At 35.6% G+C, this 17,756-nt stretch overlaps 1 protein-coding gene across 8 annotated transcripts in view; it reads right to left on the bottom strand.

Annotated features, from left to right (window-relative positions):
• USP9X (ubiquitin specific peptidase 9 X-linked) overlaps nucleotides 1-17,756 on the bottom strand; it is a 143,286-nt gene that overhangs the window by 80,207 nt on the left and 45,323 nt on the right. For all 8 annotated transcript variants that reach the window (XM_004467327.5, XM_058292216.2, XM_058292218.2 and 5 more), the window contains 4 exons: nucleotides 9,950-10,203; nucleotides 5,353-5,498; nucleotides 2,790-2,869; nucleotides 94-206 (listed from right to left, as the gene is read on the bottom strand). In XM_004467327.5, coding sequence (XP_004467384.1) covers nucleotides 94-206; nucleotides 2,790-2,869; nucleotides 5,353-5,498; nucleotides 9,950-10,045 — 435 coding nt within the window. In that variant the 5' untranslated portion in view covers nucleotides 10,046-10,203. The remainder of the gene's footprint in view (nucleotides 1-93; nucleotides 207-2,789; nucleotides 2,870-5,352; nucleotides 5,499-9,949; nucleotides 10,204-17,756) is intronic.

Below are 17,756 nucleotides of genomic sequence, written 5' to 3'. Positions count from 1 at the left end.
GTATATATGTCTGTGTGTGGGGGTTTATATACACTTTTAAAAACCGCCCACAAACATCACCATGTAAATGCAATTTTCAAATGTAAGACTCACGTGTATTTCAAACTTCCAGCCACTCACTGCCTCATCTGTAAGGATTTTAGTGAACGATATTGTTAGCCCATCTCGAAAAAATCGTTGACATGCTTCACTTTTAACATCAAGGCCTGAGAAAGGGGAAGAAAAATTAACGTAAACAACAACATGCCTCTGGCTGTTATACAATGTCCAATTATAGGACAAAAAAGAAAAGCATAAAAAGGTAATAGTTGGCAACTGTTCACTAACAGCTAATAGAAAGTAGCTTTGAAAAAGACTCACAGACTATATAAGAGATCAAGAAAGTAACATCATACTGCAACAACTATTAACATTTCTAAGTTTTGTATGTCAAAAAGGCAACTGCATTCAGAAACAGAAAAGAAAAATAATCCTTAACAGGTTTTTAAAATCCTTAATTTTACAAAACTACATTAAACCAAGAAATATTAAGATGCATTGAAAATGTTTCAAATTACAGACCTTAAGCTACAAAATGGTTACCAGTACCCTGTGATAAGCATTTTACTCCTTGAAAACAAACTTTTAAATTTAAAAGGTAACATTTTAAAACTACTTTTTATTATCTTATTTTGGTTGTAACCTATCCAATCAGCAGTAGTGTTTTGATACAAGTATTGTATCAAATGAGATGAATTTTGTCTTGTGCTCCTTCTAAATCTTTTATAATCTCAGAGCTTATGCTTCTTTACATCTTAAATTTCATCTGATTTCAGAAAGGCAATAGAGCCAGGCACCTCCAAACAAAGAAAACCTCTAACTCCTAATAACAAAATGAACTGTTAATTTGCATACTAAAGTATTATTTCATTTTGACAGTAGAAAATAGATGGCATTTAAACCTAGTCCTATATTTTTAAAACACTTAAACCTTGCCTAAAATGAACCATGGTCCCAGAAAAGAAATAGGGGGGGGGGGGGGCGACTTCCCTGCAAAAAAATACATGGCCATTGATTGTCAATGTTATTAAATGAAATAAATACCATTATCTGTTTCTTATTTATTAGCTTTACTGTCAGGATCTAGAACGTGCCTAGTACAGAAATCCTAGCAAAAACCAAAAAAAGAAAATTCTAGCAGCCCAACAACTGTAGTAAAACAACATTATTTTCAGAGTTTACTGAATTATTTTTATGTAAGATTAAAAAGATATAAAGACACATTCTTTAATGAAAGGAATTATTTTAAGATAAACACAATTGCTACCCTTGTCATGGAGGCAAACTTAAGCAAGGTACTAAAGATGTTAATTTTGACAATAATCAATTTCAATGTGATATTGAGATAGTTAAAGCTCATCCCTGGCTGTACAACTTCAGAAAATGAAACGTCACTGCCATTTATTTTAACCTCCAATGCCTTAAAAATGAGAACTGCACCTACAGTTAGACCAAAGTCACTGAAAAAAGTAATAATTTCAACATGAAGCTTTTACTTCTACACAATTAAGTGAGTATATCAGACTCCTTTTATTGGATTCAAAATAAAAAAACAAAACATAAAAAGGTGGACCACCATCTTTCAAATCTTTTCTTCTAGAGAAAAATCAAACCTTGTGTGTTAAAAAGAAAAATCAGGAAAAAAAAAAAAATCGAACATTCAAGCTAGACAGTTTATTAAAAAAAAATTTTTTTTTTAATGAAATGGCAGTTTTCATCTGTAATAGTTTGATATTATTGATGAATACCAAAAAGAAATATTAGATTATGCCTGTAAACTGATTTTTTCCTCTGGGCATATTAGATTATATTGGATTCAGAGGTTTACTTGATTAAGTAATCAGGTAAACTTCTTGTGCCAGTAGGGCATTGAGTCCCCAACTCCTTGGTGGGTGGGAACTCACAGATAAAAGACATGGCAAAAGACAGAGTTGAGGGGTTTTTAACGTTGGAGTTTTGATGTTAGAGTTTGATGCTGAAGTTAAGCTGGAGCCCCGGGAAGTAAGCTAACAGAGGAAACAGAAGGAAGTCCCGGGAGGGGGAACCCAGGATGCCTGAACCCTTGCAGATGTCGAGACTTAAAGTGTAAGTTTATGCTTTATGTCTTGGTATCTGTAAGCTCCTACCCCAAATAAATACCCTTTTATAAATATCAAACAATTTCTGATATTTTGCATCAGCACCCCTTTGGTTGACTAATACAGCATCCAAAGGATCAGGGATGAAGATTCTACAAGTTATAAAGATCCACATGTCCTTTGATTCATTGGCACTTCAATAAAGCAGTCAAAGGGAAAGTGTAAATAATTTGTAGATTAACATAGTACATATCAAGATAGAGCTTGTGTTATATACAAAAAAGATATATTTTAAGTCTACATTACCCATCAATTGTAAAATGTTCTTTCATATGTATTATCTCACATAACATATTAGGCCCTAGATTTAAAAAGTTTAACCTTTGAGTAACAACCCCTTTGAGAATCTAATTAAACAATGGATCTACTACTTAGAAAAACAGATATACACAAAATTTTTGCATAACTTCTGAGCTCACAAACACCACTGAAGCTGCCTGAAGGTTATGAAATCTTGCTCTAGGTATATATAATAAACTGCACCAAGAAAGCTTAGATGTTCTAGTCTAGGAATACATGTGTTTATAATAGGAAAATAAAGTCTGCAGGGATAAAGGGGAATGACATCTAGTAGCATACAGTATGGAAAGCATTAACAATATCTAAACTTACCTTTTTTACTAAGATCAATAGCAGCTTCTAAAAGCACTTCTAATTCCCCTTTCGGCAAAACTGGAACCACCCATCGAGGCCTGAGTTTTTATAAAATAAAAAGATGTTTATTGGTTGTGCATTTAGAGACACATTTTGTGTTACTAATTATAATTACTGCATTATGAAAATATTAACTTAACATTAAAATAACATTAAAATATCAAAACAAGGATGGCAGAGTATCTCCTTTATGTAATTAAGTGCCACATGTTGTCTGTACAAATAGAATTTAAAGTACTCACACAAAAGACACAGCAATAAGAGGGGGAGAAATCTCAATTATTTTAGTAGCTACAGAATATAAAGCTACAATAAGCAAATATTAATTAAATGGATACCTATTGTTAAAATTCAGTATCTTTCAGGATTCAGATTAGAGGACAAATTATAATGAATCTCTTTATTCATTCAAGTTCAAGTTATCTTGAACTTCCTCACAAACACGAAAAAATTTAGGAAGCAAATGATGGCTTTCTGCCACAATTCACCACAGGACATTTATCAGCTTTTCCTAAATATTAAGTGAGCCATAGGTCTTTAAGTCTGACTCCATAGGTAACTTCCTCCCTCAGGTAGCATATACTGAGGTGGTGCTTTCTGTTGTCCCAATGACAGCCCAGCCACGTACAAGTCTATCGTTTTCCTACCTCTTCCTTCCTCACCACCACCCACTCACCAACTACTCTTTAAGAGTCTTCTTTCATCTATCTCAATACCTATACTAAGCACTGGAAAATTCCCCAATACTCCTGTTTTGATAAAAGACACTCCATTACCAGAAAATCTGTATAAACCAGATAAAATGTCTATCACCTTTGTCTTTATTTACACAAAAAGCATTTTTTTATTTCTCTCCCCCTAAGGACGTGCTAATACACAACTTAGTCCTCTAGTCCACATAATTAGTACACTTTACTAACAATCACCAAACACCAGACAAAAATGGAAAAGTAATAATACTACCTTCTGAAATGAAGTCTCTGCTATAGAGAATGGTCAGGGACCATTAAAAACAACTTTACACAAATTGTTTAACTAGAATTCACTGCACTACTTTACTTACAGGCATCTGCCAGAATCACAATATATTCCTTTAAGGTGTCTATAAACCATTAAAATCAGTAACTTAATGGTATTATAATCAGAAGCCCATACTTGTAGAAAATCAATACATATATGATAGTTAACAGAAAGATAAACTGGCAGAATGTGCTCCTAATTGTTAATAGTAATCTTTGGTTGGGATACGTGAATGCAAAGAGAATATGACACACAACTTTATCTACACAACATTTTTATATTTAACAATGCATACATATTACTTACATAATCAGAATATCTTTTAAAATGCAACGGTTTCCATTTCCATTATATATTTAACAGTATTCATCTATCTTTAGAAAGCAAAACACTACAAAAAACACTTAGTAAGGCAAGTGTCTGTAAGTGTATGTTTTCATTTCTTTCCTTTTCATGGGTCAAGGGAGTGTATCATATCTCCTTAGCAATAGGTACAGCAAGGACCACAGCCATCTGGGGTTTCCTGACATGCACTCTTTCCCTTATCCTCTGCAAATCTTTTGGTTCCCCCTGTACAGCTTAAAATTTCATTCTCTTGGAGTCATCCTCCAAATAATCGATTACATTAAATGCCTCAGGTTAGTCAAGGGTCCACAAGAGGCAGGCGGCTCCAAGGCACTCCATCTCCTCATGACCTGGTTTACCTCAGGTACACCCCAGAATTATTAAAACGTCATCAAGCAATCCTAGCAACCAACATATCAATAAGAAAAAAGCTTCATAAACTAGAAACCCACGTGCACAATTCTAGCTCAGAAACCCACCAGCTAGGGTCATCATCATTAATCTGAAAACTTTATTCAATTGTCATTCCTTTCATTTTATAAATCCACAGAAATGACTGGGTTAAGAAATATAGGTTGCAAAGTATTTGGCAATGACTAAAATGTTAAGGCTATTAAAGGAAGCAATGGTGTTACTGTGACACTTGCATCTACTCTTTCCCTTTTCTCATTCACTACCAGTTATAATGCTGAGAAATTTGTTCATTTATCTTGCATATTAAAAAACAAAACAAGGGAAGCGGACTTGGCCCAGTGATACGGGCGTCCGTCTACCATATGGGAGGTCTGCGGTTCACACCCCGGGCCTCCTTGACCCCGTGGAGCTGGCTCATGAGCAGTGCTGATGTGCGCAAGGAGTGCGGTGCCACGCAGGGGTGTCCCCCGTGTAGGGGAGCCCCACGCGCAAGGAGTACGCCCCATAAGGAGAGCCACCCAGCGCGAAAGAAAGTGCAGCCTCCCTAAGAATGGCGCCACCCACACAGAGAGCTGACACAACAAGATGATGCAACAAAAATAAACACGGATTCCCGTGCCGCTGGCAACAACAGAAGCGGACAAAGACGACGACGCAGCAAATAGACACAGAGAACAGACAACCGGGGTGGAAGGGGAGATAAATAAATAAATCTTTTAAAAAACAAAACAAAACCAATCACCTGTTTATCATGTCATCCAACTTTGCCAGGTCAGTATGTGGAAATGCAGGTTCCTCATCTTCAAGCTGTGGCGGGGCATCACCTTGACCTTGTTCATCTGGGGGAGTTGCTGGGGAATTCTCATTGGAAGAATCAGGTGATGAAGTCTTATATGAAAATGAAATAGTCAAGATTTAAGTTTCTATAACATCTGAACGACATCTAGCAAATTCAGATGCTAATACAGATTAGGTGGAAATATTGTATATTTTTTAACAAGCTACAATTATTGAACACACATATTGTGAAAGCTTATAAGTACTATCTATGCTATTCTGTGCTGAGCTTTAAAAAATTTTCATTTACTCAACAGCCTGATGAACTATTCTGCTATTTAACAGATTAGAAACCAACTCAGACAATAAGTAAACAGTCTAAGGTCACAGCTCAAACTCTAAAGGATTGAAAACCAGGTCTAATTCTAGTTTTATTCTTAACCACAATCTTAACTACGTACATTTCTACTTACATTTCCAATTATAAAACCAGTCATGACAGATATAATACAAATATGAAATACCATATAATACAGATAAAAAGGTTTCTGATTTATAACTTTTTATTTTAATTTGAAGGAGGAAAAAAAGATAAATTTTATTCCACAATTTCCCTACACTCAAACTAATATACAAACAACAAGTATTTAAAACTTCATGATCATGGTTTCTAAATAAGTCAGGTCACTTTCAACTAATACAACTTTAGTTTCTTTCATTCCTCATTTTTAGCATATCTCTCTCTTCCACCTCCACCCTCCAAAATATTTTCACAACTAGGTGAATGAAATCTTATGAATCATTATATTCAATAGAAAGCAAGTGGTATTTTCTCTTTTGAAATGAAACTAAGTTAAATTTTACACTGATGTGTTCCTTAATTCCTTTACCTACTGTAGGTTGATGGTCCTTTAAGAGAAGAATGTCCCTCTCCCTATCATTCTAGCATCTAATGGGCAGATGTGCAATAAAGTTGCAGGAATGAACACTTGCATGAAGACACCAAAGTATACCACCATTCTAAATACAGAGTCTATATATGAACTCATATGGTCAATTAGCAATGAAATGGTGAACTTTTACTTAAGAAAGGGAACAATGCTGGCAGGTACCATAAAGCAAGCTGGCCTTCAGACAAAACAATAACAACAACAACAAAAAAAGCAACGTCACTATAGTACAGAATTCCAGTGTTAGAAGTCCAATGGAAATATTTGCATCTAGAATATATAACTTCAGAAGTCTGCTTTATTTATTTTTTAAAACCCTATTCTCTGGATATTATATGTATTTATATATATATATACACACACAAATATATACATATATATATTTCCACAGAAATGTAAAGACAAAAATAAAATTCAAGACACTGGTAAGGCTACACCAACAGACTTATTAAGCACCAACGACATTTTCAATTATTTCCTTCCATTCTTTATTCATTGGGCAACAGAAACTGTCCATATGTACAAATTTACAATAAAACTGAGATTATACTGTGTAAGATCTGGGTCCTTTTCCATTTAGTATTTGAGTATTTCCCCCATATAAGGAATTTTTTTAAATTAATGGACACAAAGCACTGAATGAACTAAATTAAAATTAGAAGACATTTAGTATTTCGCTATTTTTAATGCTAACATAAATAGAGCTGTAACAAAATCTTTTTATATATCTATCTTTGTCCTGAACTTTGATTCTTTTCCTTAGAATAGGATCCTGGAAATATAATTACTATAATAGTATAAACAATTTCTTTTAAAGCTACTGACATATTATCAAATTCCATTCAGAAAGTTTGTACTAACACACCCTCCAAGCAACATTATCCAAGTGTTCATCCTTTCATGCCTTTCCCAAACCTGTTTTCATTTATCATTGACTCTTACACTACATGCTAGAGCCTAAAATTGTCTCCTGTGGGAACATACTTTAAAAAAATATTCTATGTTAAATGAAAAAGCTGACTGATTTTAAAGAAATTCCCTTTATGCCAACATGTCAAAAGCATATACAGGGAAGGAGACTTGGCCCAGTGGTTAGGGCATCTGTCTACCACATGGGAGGCCCGCGGTTCAAACCCCGGGCCTCCTTGACCAGGGTGGAGTTGGCCCATGAGCAGTGCTGATGTGCACAAGGAGTGCCCTGCCACGCAGGGGTGTCCCCCGCGTAGGGGAGCCCCATGCGCAAAGAGTGTGCCCCATAAGGAGAGCCGCCCAGCGTGAAACAAAGTACAGCCTGCCCAGGAATGGCGCCGCACACATGGAGAGCTGACACAAGATGACGCAACAAAAAGAAACACAGATTCCCGTGCCGCTGACAACAGAAGCAGACAAAGATGATGCAGCAAAATAGACACAGAGAACAGACAACCGGGGTGGGGGGAAAGGGGAGAGAAATAAACAAACAAACAAACAAAAAGCATATACAAAAAACGAGCCCCAAGTTGGTGCAGTGATTCATGCTTTGGTTGCTTCTTCTTAGTTCAACAGTATCAGTTATTGAGAAATAAATAAGATTCTAAAATCAACAAGAATAGGAGAGTGAAAAATGAGGTCTCTACAGACAGCTAAGAATGTAATTTGTTTTGTTCCTTTGTTGTTTTAAATTATCAATCATCTTCAAAACTTTAAAGTGCTATTAGAAAGAAAAGAAGATAATGAAGATGTATAATAAGTTGACTATTACAAACCCAAGAGTTCTAAGAATTATTATCAAGGGCACCATAAAATAAAAGTTAAGGTTAAATTAGAGGTGAACTTTTGTCTAAAGCCACACAGGCCACAAACATTGCAAAAGAGATTAGAATTCCATGCACAATGAAGATATAAAACGGAAAGGAGAGAGCAAAAGATACTGGAGCTCTAGCTCTTGGAACTATTAGCTCCTGGTTTAAAAATAGAAACTGCTGGCATCCAATACAAACCTTTTGACTATGGACTATGTTGAAGGAAATCTGAATACTGGATAAAAATTTCATGACACAGGCAAGATTTAGGAACTCTGTCCACAGACATGTGACCATACACTTAAGAATTTTATGCCTTAAAAGTAGAACTGTCAGGGAAAAGAATTTAATGAAAAGTTGATGCATTTATTTGGAAAAAATTAAAAGTTAACTTACTTCCCTAAAATGGCAGAGGGAGAGGAAGAGGGAAAGAGAGAGAGACAAACACACGGACAGAAAGAAGCCCTTTTCTGTCATACTTGTGCTAGAATATCTAATCTCTAATAGCTAAGAAATAGCAACTTATCCCCACATGACAAATGTACTCTACAGTAACAATACTTTTCCCTAAAAACTTATCCACAAAGAATTCTACAAAAAATTATCAAATCCTAACTGTAAGCAACCTGTTTGAGACTAATATATATGAAGCTCTGCTATAAATTTATCTTTAAGCACTATTTTAGCAGAATATCACAAGTTTTAATGTTTCACTACATTATCATTTGGTTTAATATGTATTTTAAAAAGGCTGAAAATCCTTGCATCTCAAGAAATGAGAAAAAGAACAGCAAACCAAAACCAAATGGAATAAAAAAGGACTAAGAAAATAGGATAAAAGCATACAAATAAGAAAGGAAAAAAAAAACAAAACAAACAGAGCCAAAGTTGGCTTGGGGAAAGTTTTAATGAAGTTGATAAACCCTAGAAAGAATGATCAGGAGAGAGAGCTCAAATTAGCAATATAAGAAATGAAAAGGAGATACTATCACAGACCCAAGGCAATAAGGAGATAAAAGTAAAAAGGATAATATAAACAACTTTACCCCCTAAAATGACAGTCCAGGTGAAACAAATTCCCTCAGACAATTTATCAGAAGATACAACAAAAGCCGAAAATTCCTCTACTTTAAAAAAAAAAAAAAAAAGTTGGATCTGCAATTATAACCTTTCTACAAACAACACTAAGGCCAAATGGTTTTACCAGTAAAATCTTCTAAACAGTTAATGAAGAAATAACAGAAATCTTAAATTTACCCACAGAATACAAACTGATCATCTATCTTATTACTTGAGGCCAGCATAAAAATGTGATACCAAAATCTATTGTTAAGCTCTGTACAAACGTTTCACTGTTATTTTTGTAACAACCCCCAAGATATAGTCACATTATTGTTATCCCCATTTTGGAGGAAACTGAGGCTTATCAGTAATGTAATTTACCCAGAGTCATAAAATGCTAATATGGTGTAGAGTTGAAATTTGAACACAAGCAATATGATGAGTCCATACTCTTAATTAACTATAGGCTATACTCAATGATTTAATGCTTTTGCCCCAGAATTCACAAAGGGCTTAAATACTTAATATTAATGGTAAGTGACAGCACAAGACACCAGAAAAAGAAGGGCTACAAACTCAAGCATCACCATTTATAGCACTTGAGCTTTCTTGTTATTGTATATGTTGCTCACCTTTCTTAAATAAAACTTTTTAAAAAAGTTTTATGGCTACTTCACAAGTTGTTCAGGACAAAGGGTTCTAGCCTTTGTAACCACACACAGTACACATACCAATATAACTTTAGTAGTATTGTTAATTAACATCCTACCTGATTCTGTTGGAGGGGGGGCTGAGACTGCCCATCCGGAGCCTGGCCCTGGCTGTCATTCCCTCCTACTGGAGAGCCACGAGTCGTGGCTGTCATACTCGACACAGGGCAGATCTTTGCAATTTTGTCTGCTTATGTAGTTGTCTTGAAAAAAGAAATTATAGTCCACTTATAGAAGACGAAGTACCAGCATATGTCAGTCTTAAAAAGCTCCAAATCAAGAATAAACCATCTTGCAGAGACCATTGCATAACCTACAAAAAAATAAGGCATTTTTGTTTTAGACATAAAAAACTTCAACTCAGGAACTGTTCAAATTTTAATATGCATAACATTACCAGTAAGACTAGACAGAGGTTTGCTATATAAAAGAGAGGGGAAAGTAAAAAGGTAAAAGTTCATTAATACTATATTCAATTTAATAAACTGAAAATTAAACCAGCTGTCATACCAAGAAAACATACAAAGTGTAGCCTTATTATGGAACATTCAAGATTTCTCCCGGAACTAACTCCAAGGACATATCAAGGTACTTACTTAGTTACCATTTTGAAGTTGCTAATGGAATGACAGAACTTCCTGTCTTCAATTTGCTAGTGCCTTAAATACACTGCAAAAAGGTGTACAGTCAAGACATGCAACAGCTTGATATTACTAATGAATTCCAAAAAGAAATATTGGATTATGTTTGTAAACTGGTCTTTTCCTCTGGGCATATTAGATTATATTGTATCTTGGGCCAGTAGGGCTTTGAGTCCCTGCCCCTTGCTGGGTGGAAACTCACAGATAAAAGGCATGGCAAAGGACGGAGGAGGGGGGGGGTGTTTGGTTCTGATGTTGGGAGTTTGATGCTGAAGCCTTAAGCTGGAGCCCCAGGAAATAGGTACACAGAGGAAAGAGAAGCAAGCCCCAGGAAGGGAGAAACCCAGGAAGCCTGGACCCTTGCAGACGTTGGCAGTCATCTTGCTCCAACACGTGAAAAAAGACTTTGGTGAGGAAGTAACTTATGCTTTATGGCCTGGTATCTGTAACCTCCTACCCCAAATAAATACCCTTTATAAAAACTAACCAATTTCCGGTATTTTGCAGCAGCACCCCTTTGGCTGACTAATACAAGACATAAAGCAGCTAATAAAATAGGATTTTTAAAAACATCTCAGGAAGGATTGCACAAATAACATCACTGGTACTAGGCCATTTTAATATTTTTAAAACAAGTTTATAAACTGTATTAAACTTTAAAACTGTGGGAGAATTTTTCTTTGAAGTGTTCAAACTATATACTCCTCCCTCCATTACAACAAAATTCCACCCACCCCCCATGTCTCCCTCCTCTGTCTGCTCATTGTTTCTGCTCACTGCTTGCTCCCGGTGTCCACTGGTTGTCTCCTCATCTTCTTAAGGAGGCATTGGGAACCAGGGCCTCCCATGTGAGAGGCGGGTACCCAACTGCTCGAGCCATATCTGCTCCCTACAACCAAATTTTAAAGTGTCCTCAGCTCTCCACTTTTGGCAAGGTTTTGGCCACAGGCACTCCTGGAGTCATAACAGGGCTACAGGCTACAGTTTAAAACAAGGGGAATTGTTTGCAACTTCACTAGTGAAGGTGTACAGGGAATGCCATCAAACCCTCAATTCTATATTCATGTGATCAGTGGTTCTTATCCTTAACTATATATTAGAATCATTAAAGTGCTTTTCAAAACACCAATGCTCAAGTCTCTCTCCAGATGGAATAAATTAGAATACGTGGGGTGGGGTCTAAGTACCAGTACTTAAAAAAAAAAAAATCCCCCTCCCCATGACTGATTCAAAAAGGCCACCAATTTCAAAAGCCTTCCACACCTCCAGTTTTGCCCAGAACATTCCGTATTTACCTAAAAATTAAAAATACATAACCCAGAGATGGGGTTCTAACTTACTGGCTCTCAAAGGAAAAAAGAAAAAAGATTTCCCACAAACATTGCTAAGATTTGGATTTCTAGATTTTCTAATCAAAACCTGGTTTAAGACATTTAAAGATAATATATACAACATAGTATATAAGACATACCTAGGGCTCCTTTGCTTTAGTAATGCTAATACCCAAATATTTATCACCAGATAGACGCGTAAAGCATCACATTTGTAAAGCACAAGTTTCCAAGTGCTTCCCCATGTCTCATTTGATTCTTACTTCCAGTCAATGCAGTACAAAAGGTAGGTGATATTATTCCTATTTTACAAAATTAAAAATAACAGCAGCAGGAACTTGTCCAAGTTAAGTACAACCAATTCTAATTCCGAATGACTCTATCTAAGTCCTTTTCCTCTTCAAGTTTTCTATCATTTCCCAAAAAGTTACCTTATACCATAAAAACTAATACATTCTAGGTGGAATAATGAGGTAAATGGAACAACAAAACTATAAAAGCAGCATTAGGTAATATGTTTAAAACCTGGTTGTAAATCATACCCTCCCTTCTAGACAAAATCTAGAAACATCAACAAGGTTAACAAATTTGTCCCTGTAAAAATTAAAAGGCAAGCAGAGTAGAGGAAAATACCCTAATATATATGTCCAAACATTGCAAATAAATAAGGAAAAAAGAAACAACCTAGTAGAAAGAACAGGCAAAGGATATAAAGAGATAAGACTCAAAAAACGAAACACAAGTGATCAATAATAAATACACTAAATAATGTCTAATTTTTAAAAAGAGCTTTTCATGTGCTAGACACGGTTTGAAACACTTAAATCCTCACAACAAACAGATGTAGTAGGAGCTATTATATTTCCCTTTACAAATAAGGAAAGGGAGGCACAGAGAACTAAAGTAAACTACCTATCAGTACCTAAGTGACAAAAAAGGATTCTAACCCAGGGAGTCCAGAGTACTTGATTTTCTTTCACTAATCCAACTGGCAAAAAAAAACACAAAAACTTAAGACTGATCATATGAGATAGCATCGCCAGTAGACTGGTGAGGGTAACAGAAATGTGAAAAAAAACAAAAGCAAAAATAAATTAAAAATAATATGATCAAGCAGTCTCTCCATTTTCGTTTTCTACTTTACACACAGCTACATTACAAAAAGTTTTATATAGGGCAGATACTTTTAAAAACCTGGGGAAACAAACTCACCTATCATCTTCCTTAGCCATTTTGGGTCTGCTAGAAAGTTATTTAATTTTTCTTCACCACGCAAAATATTAGCTAACTAATCCAACTTCATTTTTTTCATTTTTCATTTTCAAATTTGCTCCTTTTCTTCATTTTGTCCCCCAACTTGTGCACATGATCCCCTTGTATACCTTCCCCTATGGATGAAACTCCAATCTTCATCACCTACATCTCTTTCCTAACCTATAAATATACTTGAATTTCCCATAGTGAAAATCATCAATCTCTCTTCTTCCTTTACCTCAGTCTTATTTAAAAGAATGTTTGTTTTCCCATTCACTTCTTTCATTATCTCGTGTCACCTGACATGTGCTCAAGCTACCACAATTGCTTTAATCCAGAGGCTCATAACTGAGGTCCATGAATGGGTCTGAAGATTAACTCCCTTAAAATTATATACAAAGCCTTGTGTATATGTACTATGTGCATCTGGGGTGGTGAGGAGGGTTGGTATGGGGAGGAAATCTGGTCCACAGATCATCAACGCTCTACTTACAAATTAATTTTCATCCTGTCTGCCCCTATTCTCAGCATTAGACACAAATGGCTGTCACATCCCTCCTTGAAACTCTGCGCTTCCTTGGCTTATAGAGGCATTGTGTTTTTTACAAATTGAAGGTTTGTGGCAACCCTGCATTAAGCAAGTCTATTGGCACCACTTTTCCCAAAGTACATATGCTCACTTCATGTCTGTCACATTTTGTTAATTCTGACAATATTTCAAGTTTCATTAATTATTATTATTATTATACCTGTTGTGGTGACCTGTGATCTTTGACGTTACTATTGTAATTGTTTGGGGGTGCCACAAATTGTGCCCTTAAGGCAGCAAACAATAAATGTTGTGCTCTGACTGCCCCACCAACCAGCCATTCCCCCATCTCTCCCCCTTTCCTTGGGTCTCCCTATTCCTGGAGGCACAGCAATATTAAAATTAGGCCAATTAATAACTCTACAACAGCCTCTAACTGTTCAAGTGAAAGAGTCCAACACCTCCCATCTTAAATCAAATAAATACTAGAAATGATAAAGCGAAGCCTTTTTGCACCAGTCAGACAACTTGTGAATGCAAAGGAAAAGTACTTGAAGGAAATTAAATGTGCTATTCCAGTGAACACGTGAATAATAATAAAGTGAAAGAGTCTTATTGTGATATGGAGAAAAGTTTTAGAGGTATGGACAGAAGAGATCAAACCAGCCACAACATGCCCTTAAGCCAAAGCCTAATCCAAAGTAAGGCCCTAATTCTCTTCAATTCTATGAAGGTTGAGAAAGGTGAGGAAACTGCAGAAGAAAGTCTGAAGCTAGAAGAGGTTGGTTCATGAGGGTTAAAGAGAGAAGACAACTCCGTAATATAATAGTGCAAGGGGAAGCAGAAGAGTGCCGATATAGAAACTGCAGCAAGTTATCCAGAAGATCTAGCTTAGATAACTGCTAACGGTGGCTACATTAAACAACAGATTTTCAATATAGACAAAACAGCCTTCTATTGGAAAAAGGTGACATCAAGAACTTTCACAGGTTGGGAGAAGTCAATGCCTGGCTTCAAAGCTTCAAAGGACAGGCTGACACTTGCTAGGGGGTAATGCAGCAGTTGATGAATTTAAGTTGAAGCCAATGCTCATTCATCATTCCAAAATTCTTAAGGTTCTTAAGAACTATGCTAAATTTACTGTCTGTTCTAGAAATGCAGCAAAGCCTTGGATGACAGCACATCTGTTTACAACATGGTTCTCTCAATATTTTAAGTCTACTGTTCAGACCTACTACTGCTCAAAAAAGATTCCTTTCAAAACATGACTTCTGACTGACAATGTACCTGGTCACCCAAAAGCTCTGGTGGAGATGTAGAACAATATAAATATTGTTTTCATGCATGCTAATACAACATCCATTCCACAGCCCATGGATCAAGAAATCAGACTTTCAAGTCTTATTACTTAGGAAATACATTCCCAAGACTATAGCTGCCATATATAGTGATTCCTCTGATGGATCTGTGCAAAGTCAATTGAAAACCTTCTGGAAAGGATTCAACATTCCAGATGCCAGTAAGAACACTCATGATTTATGGGAAGAGGTCAAAATAACAACAGTAACAGGAGTTGGGAAGAAGTTGATTCCAACCGTCATGGATGACTTTTCTGCAAATGTGGTAGAAAAACCAAGAGAACTAGAATTAGAAGTAATGCCTGAAGATGTGACTGAATTGCTGCCATCTAATAAAACTTAACAGGTGAAGATTTGCCTTATGGATGAGCAAAGAAAGTGGCTCCTTGATATGGAAACTACTCCTGGTGAATATGCTGTGAACATTGCTGAACTGATAACAAAGGACTCAATATTATATAAACTTAATCGTTAAAGCAGCGGTAGGATTTGAGAGGAATGACTCCGATTTTGAAACAAGTTCTACTGTCAAAAAATGCTGCCAAACAGCATTGGACTATGGGTCCAATCTTTCATGAAAGGAAGAGTCAGTATAGAATAACTGAGGTTGGAAATACATATATTTTTATAGATGTAGCATCAAATTACTGTAAAAGGTGACAGCATTGACTCTATGCTTATGTGCTTTCTACTTGTGCTTTGGATAAGTCACAGTCACTTCTTAGAGCCTCAGTTTTCTAATTTACAGAATACCTCAAGTTCATTTAACTAAAGAATACCATTTCAATTTTGACATGCCTAGGGGTATGCCCCTTAAGCGATAATATACAATGCTGCCTTGAGCCAAGAATGTGACATGTCCTCACTCTCAGAAGGATGTGGTAGGGGTGGAGATTGTTCATACATTGTAAAAACTCCCAGGAAATGCTAATGATCCATCTTCTTCTACCCTTGTGTAAATAATTAACTATATTTTTAAGATCCTTAAGTTTAGCTGCAATTCTGAACTTATAAAGTGAACTGTGTAGTGGATGTTTTCACCTCAGTTTCACATGATTACCCTCCTCCTTTCTGTTCAAGAAGAGGTAGAAAGGAAAGGAAACCTGGATTCCAGGATTGTACAGGCACACAGGGGGGATACTATGGGTCCAATTCTAGACCACTGCAATAAAGCAAGTCAAATGAATTTTTTGGTTTCCCAGTGCATATAATAAAAGTTATGTTGAAACTATATTGTTGGCTATTAAGTGTGCAATGGCACTGTATATTTAAAAAATGTAGATATCTTAATTTAAAAATTATTGTCAGAAAATGCTAATCATCACCTTCAGTAAGTTGTAATCTTTTTGCTAGTGGAGGGCCCTGCATCAAAATGTTAATATCACACACACAAAAATTATACTAAGTGAAGGAGACTAGGCACAGAGCACTACATATCGCATGATTCCATTTATATAAAATGTAAATATAAATCAATTTATAAAGATTAAATTAGATTAGTGGTTATATAGGGCTGAGAAAGGAATGCTAAGGAGTGTGGACCCTTTCTTTTCGGAGTAATGAAATTGTACTAAAATTTTGGAGATGATGAGTGTACAACATTGTGATTATACTAAAAGCATTGATTATATACTTTGGATGGACCACATGGTATGTTAATGTATCTCAATAAAACTGCTTAATAAACAAGTAACTGTGCAAGAACAGCCAGAAATAGCAGCTATGTACAGCAGGGGAAACAGACACCAAGAGGTGAGGAATTTTCTTGTCTGTCTGGTTTTTATTATTTTTATCGAAATAATGAAAATGCTTTAATGACTGACGTGATGAATGCACGTATAATGTGATTATACCAAATACTACTCTACTGATTGTACACTTTGGATAAGTTGTATGCTTCATTAACATGTATCAATAAAGTTGATTTGTTTAAAAAATAAAATGGTAAATTTTATATTATATATGTTATCACAATGACAAAAATAAAATCAGGGGATAAATTATTCTAGACAAAAATGGATAACTAAGGAGCTATCCCTTTAAGCAAAATAACTTCAAGATAAATGGAAATAATGTGGCAGTGTGTTCATCGCTTCTCCAGAACAAAATACCTTTCTCCCAGACCACAGAATTAACCATGTTCTGCTTCTTGGGGAAATGCAAATTGAGAGAGTCTCAAACTGCATGTATATTTCTTATATAGGCTCGCCTTTCAGGTTCTTGTTTTCTCTGCTTCTTTAACTTGCTTCAAGTTTTCCACATTTCTTGCTTTCTAATATTGCTGGGCAAACAATATTAAGAGTACATATGTCAGGTCTTAAGTGTAGTATACACTGCTCTTTTCTATTTTTAGTAGCCATCTCTCTGACACCACATAAGAATTTGATTCTTTTCCCTTGGAATGCTGGATACTAGCCTGTAAGGACTTGCGCCATCCGCCGGCAAATGCTAAGTTGCTAGATAAAGAATAAATAGGTATGGAGTAAATAAAAATAATTTCTGGATTAAAATATAACTCTTGTTCAAAATTCCAGCTCTACCACTTACAAATTGCCTTGCTTAAAGACAAGTAACAACCTCTTTCACTCTTTTTCCAGGTTTTTAAAACTGAGATAATGCTATCCATTAACATGCAAATTATATCAATAAAAATTATCTCACAAGTACCAGAGTATTCAACTAATGTAATTTTCTTTTCCCTTTCTATAATATACTGTGCAAGATTCTTGAATATCTGAGGAACGAATATTTGA

The sequence above is a fragment of the Dasypus novemcinctus genome, chromosome X, assembly GCF_030445035.2.
Source record: "Dasypus novemcinctus isolate mDasNov1 chromosome X, mDasNov1.1.hap2, whole genome shotgun sequence".
NCBI lineage: Eukaryota > Metazoa > Chordata > Mammalia > Cingulata > Dasypodidae > Dasypus > Dasypus novemcinctus.
This window is presented reverse-complemented; position numbering and strand designations above follow the sequence as displayed.